We start from the raw sequence: 9,615 nt of genomic DNA on the forward strand, positions 1-9,615 counted from the left end.
GTTAGTCCATCTTTTAATAATTTCTGACTTCCCCATCCTGCTAGTGGCCCCAGCCGGGGCCATGTGTTCCTACTGAAGATGTAGGTATATAAAATCATACCACAGATACATACTTTTCTGTAGAATACGTTAGTCAAACAGGAACAATTTATATTTTTGTTGGGAAATATTTTCAGTGAGCTATTGAGTATTGAGCACACGTTCATAGCATGCAGTATGTAAACTATGGACGTAGTTTCTAAAGAGCTGCTGTGAAGCTCAAAGTGAGCGGCTCCGGCCAGAGTCATCTTGGCAGTGACAACATGGCTCAACTCTGAAAATGGGCAAAGAGGTGGATCCTCAGTGGGGATGAGCTGGACATGTGTGACGCAGCAGAGCAGACAGCTAGCAGCTCGTAATCTGTGACAACCCCCAACTCAATTATGCCTGACTTTGAGCCTTGATATAATTAAAATGGATGAGTGATTTATAAATTCACCAACTTTACCGTTTTTATCTGTCATGTGTTGCCGTAGAGAGAGAGAGGACCCAAATGCCGACATAACTTCCAAACCAATAGTTAATTCTGAATTACAGATACCACAGGACGACAAACACGAACCAACCAGTACGAAACCACACTGTGAATGAGACGAACAGGGTTTAAATACACAGGCAAGGTGCAGGTGATTGGACAACGGGGAACGAGACACAGGTGGACACAATGAGGGCGGGGCTAGTAATCACACAGAAGGAAACAATCAGGACCAGGGCAGACAATCACAGGAGACAGATGACACAAGACTTCAAAAAAATAAGACACAAACCCAGACAGAAACTCCGGGGCATGAGTCATGACGTCATCAATGTGGATTATTAAAGACCAGGCTCTAAACATGTTTATTTATTCTGTAAGGTTTGGTATTTTTACAATGGTGTCGAGCCAGCCTCGATTGGCCATTCACAGAACTGCAGTTTTTGGCATTTCTGCTTTGGCTTCATTCTCAGCCCCGGAGGTTGTCACTTGGTTCGTGGTATTAAAGGAACACGTCACTCAGTTCAAAAGTGTGGCTCAATGATGTGTATTTGGGCAAAATTGGAGCTCTAAGACACAGAGGAATACAAAATATCAAGCATTTGGACTTTATAAGATCAATTCATTGATAGTCTTCTTTTGTGATTTGTTAAAGAAAAATACAGAATATTGCCAGGCCTACCATTTAACAATCCAAACATTCATGCGTACCTCTAAATTTGTCCTTGCATCTATTTATTGTCAACAACTAAAAAAACCAGAGTAGAAAATGTCTTAGAGGCATTTAAACATGTGGTTAACAAAGCATGTCGTGGGACTGTTTCAGCTTTATGGATTAGCTCTGAGGTATGATCATTGTGCTTCCTCCTTCGTTAGTAAAGCGTATTCCTGACACACTTCTGGTAAATCCGCAGCTCATTTTAAGCCACATAACGATTTAAAGGTCAAAGCGTGTCTCTTACTTATAAATCTGCATTTGCTGTGCAGGCGCTCACAATAGATTGATGTATTTAACGTGTTTTCAGGGTAATTTTCTGCACCATCCCACAGCAGCGTGATGCAGTGTGAGTGTAGCAGCAGCAGCCCCCGAACTACCCTCCTCCTGAGTGATTTACAATGACATCAGATAAGTGTACGCCACGACTCTTCAACAGCGACCGCGCAGTGAGCATTGATCGGACACATTCTGAGAAGCGTTAAAGTGTTAGAGTGAAGCCAAACTCTATAAATCCAGACTCTCCATCTATCGCTCCATCTCTCCACTAAAAATGAACAGACAGCGTCTCACCCAGACCTTCATCTTACTGTCTTTTCTAATGCAAATGTTAGGGTGAGAAAATTATCAATGCCTGTGTAATAGCTTATTGAGTTTTTGTGTAGATTGTGAGAGAATTGGACGGAACAGACGCAGAGAGGAGAAAAAAAACATCGACAGAATATTATCGTCACAGTAGATTTCACAAACCCTGACGTGCGGACACAAAGGCATGCACACCAATATGCGGTGACTAAAGCTTCTCAAATTGGCAATTCATTTAGCCAATTTAGGTTTAATGATCACAGAGGTAAAGTCAATGTCAGTGACGTCGCTGAAGCCTCTCGGTATTCCCTGCCTGCCTCCATCTTTGTGCTCCATGATGGGACAGGAGACTGGGTGACATGCTGTCTCACGAGAGGCAGATGCACTGCAGGGTCTGACCCAAAAGAAAAAGAAGAAAAAAAGAAGAAAAAAATGTTGCCGCCTTTAGTTCCATCTCCTCACTCCAGGAAGACCGGCGGCTTGGCACACAAAACCAGCCGCCTCACATCTGCATCTAAATGTGCTGCTGTGCAGAAGACTGAAATGAGCTTGTTGTGGCAGATTAGCCAGCATCCCCTGACAAAACCCTGTCATGGTCACTGCTACAGAGACAACTCTGTGGTAGCAGCGGGTCTGTTAACCCGTGTGTGTCTTTGCCTTAGGTTTTGTGCACAAGGCAATGTGAAAAAAGAGTTAAACATTTGTTAGCAGATGCCACCATTAATTTGTTCACGAAATCACGATCGTTGTCTGTATGATTTATGACTCCTATTTGATGATTTGTAGAAGGAGGGCCACATTTTGTTATCAGGTGACCTTATAACAAGTTCTCTGCAAAATAAATACTTGAAATGATTTGTTACATCAGCTCTCTCCCTGCTGCATGGTGTTCATGTAATGCAACTGTGTTGGAGGGTCTAACACCTAACATGTCATGTTGTCGTCAAGACAAGACAGTTTCCCTGTGTTTCCTCTGTTTCCCTGTCCTTCTGTCTCCTGTGTGTTTACCCTGTCTGTCTAGGGCTCACCAAGAGGGCGTGGCTGTCTCCTCCCTCCCCTGGGCTGTGATTGCGAGCAGCTGGGACTGATCGTCAATTAGGACGCTGCCTACTTAAACTGTACCCATACCCCTTGATGTTGTTGGATCGTTAGTTTCTCTCATGTTGCCAGGCTGTGGTTCTGCTCAGTAAACAATTAAAGAAACCTTTTTGATTTTAAAATAAAGACTCCTTGTGCTGCTTTTGGGTTCCTGCCTTGCTCACCCCCAACATAACAGAGTGATTGCAGGAGGGACGATGGCTCTGTTTTAGTGTCGCATACTGCTGCTGTGAAGGACTGAGCATGAAATCCAATTTACTGCAGCTCAGCTTATCCTCAAGTCAAAGGCAGCTATTTCAACCTAAGCCGGGAACAAATGATGCTCTAAAAGGAGAAACTAATTGTGTGTGTGTGTGTGTGTGTGTGTGTGTGTGTGTGTGTGTGTGTGTGTGTGTGTGTGTGTGTGTGTGTGTGTGTGTGTGTGTGTGTGTGTGTGTGTGTGTGTGTGTGTGTGTGTGTGTGTGTGTGTGTGTGACGAGGAGAGGCACGTTCTGGGGTCGGAGACCACAGTTGATTTTGTTTTAATGATAGATGCTCTGCGCCTCAGCGGCCAGGCTTAAATGCCACCTCCCAGAAAAGTCTCAGAAGTCCTCTTTTTACTGGAAATGTGTGTGTTTTTATGCTTTGCTCTTGAGACCAGCCAGCTCCACACTCTGATTCATGCAGAATTTGCAATAATGAAGACTTACTGCTCTCATTTATATTTAAATCAGTATGTGATGATGGTAGTACATTGCTGTGTTTGGACCTTTCCCTCTTAACAGCGTTTTTTTCAGGAAATTTATGTCTGTCTTTTCATAATGTGGTTATTATGAAACCTTATAATGAGGTAAAAACTCCCTGATTGACAAATAAATGGATCTGACAAGCAAAGAGGAGCTTGGAAGGGAAGGAAATGATGGCAGTGGTGCTTAGTGGATCAAGTCGATTGAGCGAGGAAAAGAGGTCTGGACGAGGGGGTAGATGAGGTGGAAAGAGAAGGAAAGCATGGAGGAGGGGGAGGGAGCCGCATGTTTTGAGGTGAGTCCAAGGTGACCAGAGGAGGTAAAGAGCCATGTGAACCTGCAGGTTAATGTACAGAAAGAAAGGCCATGTGTTAGCTGAAGGAAGCAGTTACACTCCACACAGTTTTAACGACTACTCTCCTGTTTATGTGTTATAGATCTCATGGTAACATCGTCAGAGTGGAGAAAGCAATCCATTCGATGCGTTGCTTGTAACCTTTGGCTGTCAAATGAAAAATGTCACATACGCATAAACTATTTTGGGTTATTTTGTTGCCCTCCCCGTAGGCTGTCTCCAAGTCATGTCTTGTTTTTAGCAGAAACATAAACAGAGATATTAAGCTAGGAAGACGGGTTATGAATGGTTCATTTTTATGCAATTACATTTACAGTAAAATCCCCATCCCCTTTCCCTCCCTCCCTCCCTCCCTCCACCTCAAACATATACAACATTATCCCATGATAGTAATATTCATAAACCAAGCTAAATACCTCACAGGACATACATACGATCAAATAGCCATTGGTTATATGGACTAGTATTATTTTAACATATACAAAATGATAAACATAGCTAAATGTTAACGATCTTACAGCCATATTTTTTCTCATAAAGACTCCGGATCTGTCCAATTATTTTTACTCAAGTTAAAATAGTTTTATGATTCTCCCATGAAGAATGAAAGCATCAGTTGTTTCAGCAAATTCACTGAAATACCGTAGTAATTATGACCTGAGTAGACGGAAGTCAGGTAACGTTGATCTAGACGAGCGACAAAGTCCACGTATGGAAGAAGTTTAGATCGATGGATGGGTCAACAAAACATTGGACTTCGACACAGAAGGCCGCTATAGTTCCCTTTTCCAACCATCAGACTTTAAAAAAAACACCACAATCTTTCCATTACCAAGCGTTTATAACCACAGCGACAGAAGGTCCCCTAACCTCAACAAAGTAGTAAGAAGGTTCGGATCAGAAAAAGGCTGCTGTGTGTCTTTCTGGAGGGCATAGACAAATATTAATAATGATATGTTGTTTAATTTGGGAGACATTTTTTAACTCATGCAGATGCATCTTTGCCGCAGTTCGTTCAATATAGACTTTGCATCTGTTCACTCCCACTTGCTTCTTTCCATGAGCTTTATATGTAATTATGCCACTTCTAAATGTAGCCTTGCATTCCGACTTACCACACTCTCACAGAGTAGTGTTTCTGTATGTCAAGTTTTTTAAAGCTTTGAAGGTTGTCATTTCTCAATCCACAGCGACTAAAATATTATCACAATAGACACGAATATGGAGGTCAACACTAGGTTTACAAATATCAATATTTCCGTTTAAGTTACAGAAAGGACGGTACATACTTGATTTTAAAAGTATATTTATGAAACATAGTTATACTAAAATAATCCATCTAAGCCTTTGGGTCGTACGGTTAATGTTAGCATACTGGATCCTGTAAAGCTTTGTTTGATAAAGAGGGTTGTGAATATTTGTCTGTAGCTCCTTTCATGCTTCACCTCTTGAGGGAGGCACTGGAACAACTGGCTGCCTATTTTCTCTTTCATCACACTGCGGTCATGATGGAGCACAGTTTGAGGCAAACAGAGAGCGCTACCGCATGAAACCATGCAGAGCAAAGTAAGAACCATTAAGAGATCCACCATGTCAACATGACCTGCAGTCCTGCCCCACATCATTATTCTGTGTGTGTCAAACCATTTACACACCTGCTGGGAGCTGGCAGAACACACCACTGCAGATACAGACCTACAGAAACCCGAGCATGTAAAGTACACAAGCAAACACACAAAGGCACATGTGCAAATGGGTGAACAAACATACAAAACAATGGCATCAGACGAACAGAAGCCAGGTGCATGTCCTTATGATTTTAAACAATAGAGATCACACACTCAATTTGCACTTGATCTTCAATGGACTGAAACATCTAAATAGAACAAAAAGAGGATCTATGCAGCTGATCTACATATAGCATTTTCTTTTTTTCTTCAGAAACAGAAATTACAGGCTACATTTTGGGAGCTGATTGGAGTCTGAAGGCTCGAGTCTGGTTTTATGCTGGTCTTGGTTATGCAGGGTAAGAGTCAGGCTGCCTACGCAGCTGTGGTCTGCATACCTACAGAACAACAAAGAGACTTTATGCTCAGCATATGTGCCCTCTTGCCATTTGTGGCATCCTTGGAAGTAATAAATTACACAAGTGTTTTGTGTTGCAGGTTTCAAGGCCTTCTAATTTTTAAATTATGGTGAGCAAGTCCTCTAAACTAAATGTCAAATATTTCTTTGCCATTGCCTTCCAAAACGACTTGTACATGTTCCCCTTATGAACAGGACAAGATAGTTTGCCTTCCAAAATTATTCCATTTATGATTGATGTGATTGTTAACCCAGTTAATGCTGGGTTCAAAAAACACAACATGATTCATGCTAGTGATATAAGTCAAGGATCCACTACTAAAATATCTCAACTATTCGATTTTCATGGACCCCAGAGAATTACATTGGTGACCCCCTAACTTTTTATCCAGCTTGATAATTAAATTGAGATTTCGGGTTTTAATTGAAATATCTCAACATCTATTCAACTGCAATTAAACACGGTACAGATATCCAGATTATGTAGAGGATTAACCCTGATGACAGAAATATCAACAAACTTTTTTTGCACGGAAAGTGTCTCTCTAACGTTTGGCTGAATTCGCTTGTCACGTTCATGTTTATTATTTAATTTGTTAAATCTAATATGCCCTGATATTCTAGTTTATTTTATTGTATTGTATATTTGAAAAACATGCCGCTTCAAGACATTTTAAAGTAAAATCAAATCTATTCTAATTTCTAAATCTAAAAAGAGTCTTTATGGTTTTCTCAGATCATCCTGATAGCATCAATATCATCCATCTTTCTCAACACCATCTTTACGGTTGTGTGCAGAGGAGCACATTGCGCTCGTTTGGGTCTCAGGACAGAAAATTGCCAAACTTAGTGAGAGAAGGCAAAAAAGATATCTTTGACTCATGAGGTCAAAGAGGTTCAGAGGTCATCCTGAGGTGCACTCGATGCTCTATTGGTTGGACCAATATCCGCCTGACATCATGCAGTCTGATCCCAGCGTAAGGTCAGATAAAGATGGTCATTGTTGATGTTGACTTTCGGTAGTGAATGGAAAACGTGTCTTGTGTCCGACGTGCTTTGTTCGCCCGTCCATCCATCAAATTAGACGTTTTGGGTTGCTTATAATACTTAAGCATCGTTTTCAGATAATAGTCACATTCTCTCTTATGTTGTTTGATAAAATAATAAGAGCCAAATAGGCTGATTATAGACTTCATATGGTACACATGCATACATACATACATACTGTAACTATACAGCTATAGAGTTATTTGACCTTCCCTTCATTAGTTTCCAGCTTCAAAGACGTTGAATATATGTGTCAGTTTGTCAAATATACAGAGTGACAGGCGCATTTTTCCGTTTTAAATGTCAATACTTTTCATTCCTCGCTGAATTGCCTCGATTCAAAGGTCATGTTGTTTATCAGAAAACATGCATATGTGATTCTTTTTGGGGACATTGATGAGTGGGGAGATGTTGTGTGCATGGATTGCTTCGTCCTGGTTGAGTGAACTTTGATGCAAGCCACAAATGTGTTTTCATAGTGCTGAGTGACGTCTTTGCGTCAGACTAGAAGAAGCTTTGGCCTATTTTTAAATAAATAAAGAACTCAAACCTCTAGGTCTGAAATATTCATCGTAGAAATCACTGAGTTACTGGACTGCGATCCACACTGTTCTGCAACGAGGAAGATGAGCCTGCTTTAGCACGTCTCTTTCATACTCCAGTGCCGATTATGTCACCGTGTTTGAATTTGGCGTTTTATCAAAGAAATACAGTATTTAGAAGTCGGTAGATGGAGAGATTACTCTGGTGATGGATAGACGGAGAGTCTACCTTTTCTTCGTGTTTCTTTTCCTGTCAACACCATCGCCTTTCATAGACACTATTCTGGTCTCTAGACTTACTTCTCTATCTTAGTGAAAGGAAACTCATACGTCCCGTGTTGTTGTGAACTTGTGTCAGTGCGTTCAGTGTCTGATGCATACAGAATTAAAGCTCAAACTCACAGGAAGATCACAGGAAGATTCAAGCAGGGGCAAGAACAAGCACAAATAAAGTATTTAGTTAACACGGACATACACTGAACAAGGTCATTGTAGATAATCAAATTTAAGATGAGAAGTAAGCATTAATATTGATAAACTGACAAGATGTTTAAACTGAAGATGTGAACGTCGACTGTTTATGACTGTGTCATGTTTGTAACAAATATATTGATCGAAATAATCTCTTTAAATACAAATCCAGTCCATGATGTTCTTATTATTAGGTTAATTCTACAATAATGCCCCCTTGTGTATTTAATGTAATAACTCTAAACACGTAGAGCAGCTACGTCATATTTTGTAGTGATAAACATCAACATGCTTAAACTAAAATGCTTTAAAATTAGGTAAACCTAATTAACATATTACTGCATCTATATACATTATAGTATTTGAGTACTCTGAGGTCAAGTCAAAGTTTAAATTGTTGCATCATTTATTTTGTTAGATCTTAACTAAACGGTTTGTTTCAGTGTTTCTGAACCTAGAAACATATTCTTTTAACAAAGGTCCACTGTACAAGCATAGGGCCTTTTGAACTTGTTAGTCTATTTTGTATTTCATTTAATGCTCTTTTGTGCAAATAGGGCATGAACTATTTCATGTGGATGTGCGTTCATTATAAAAGTGTTGACTGCACGATTCATGAACACACACATTAATAAGAACAACGTTTTCTTTTACTTAATCATGACTGTATAATAGGTAAATGCATAATCTAAGACGCAGTTGGCGACAGCAGCGCATGCATCCAAAAGTTTGTGCCAGAGGTGAGTGTTCACCTTGGCAGAAGAGGATTGTAACAGGAACCAAATCAATCGGATCAATAGGAGTAAAGAGAGAAAAGATTGATGATTGAGTCTTACCCAAGATCATCCTGTAGATGTCCACCGTCAACTTCTCTTTCACACGTTATGTTCTTGCTTGATTCTTCTCTTCCTCGATCAGCTGTGCATGTGACTCAAAACTGAAGCATCCAAAACTCAGAGTGAGATCAAAAAAGACATCCCATCATCGCAGCCTTCACTTTGCATCCCTACGCTCTGTCTCTTCCATTCCCCCCGTCCACATGAGATGCTTCTCCTTCAGATGTCTACACGCGTCTCTGGCTCAGCCAGCTGTTGCCAGAGGAGGAGTACGGCAGCAGCCCCGACTGCAACACAACATGCACTCAATTCACTGCAAGGAAGCCTGTAATATATTCACTGTTATATATTCACTTCAGCAGGAAGAACACTAGAGAATACAGCTGAGAAGGAGCTCTGCCTGCCTGAATGAACCTCTGCACCACAGCCCCCTCTTTCTCTCTCTCTCTCTCTCATATTTTGGGGTTGGGAATAACCTAAAGGCACCTTGCATTCTCGAGCTGTGATTGGCCGAAGGCTTGGCCAATGAGAGCAGTCGGTGCGGAGCATTTTCTTGGGGTGTTTGAATGAGGAGGCAGAGTGATAATGCTGCTGTCGATTCTGCTCTACATCTCTCTCTGTCACCCTTTTTCTGCTGTTTAC

The 9,615-nt window shown here is 40.9% G+C and overlaps 1 protein-coding gene across 1 annotated transcript in view; it reads right to left on the bottom strand.

The window, feature by feature from the left end:
* LOC130209089 (zinc finger protein 385A-like) overlaps positions 1–9,103 on the bottom strand; it is a 33,869-nt gene extending 24,766 nt beyond the window's left edge. The window contains exon 1 of the mRNA XM_056438652.1: positions 8,974–9,103. Within this exon, the coding sequence (XP_056294627.1) occupies positions 8,974–8,983 (10 nt within the window). The 5' untranslated portion in view covers positions 8,984–9,103. The remainder of the gene's footprint in view (positions 1–8,973) is intronic.
* Positions 9,104–9,615: the final 512 nt, after the last annotated feature.

The sequence above is a fragment of the Pseudoliparis swirei genome, chromosome 18 (assembly GCF_029220125.1).
Source record: "Pseudoliparis swirei isolate HS2019 ecotype Mariana Trench chromosome 18, NWPU_hadal_v1, whole genome shotgun sequence".
NCBI lineage: Eukaryota > Metazoa > Chordata > Actinopteri > Perciformes > Liparidae > Pseudoliparis > Pseudoliparis swirei.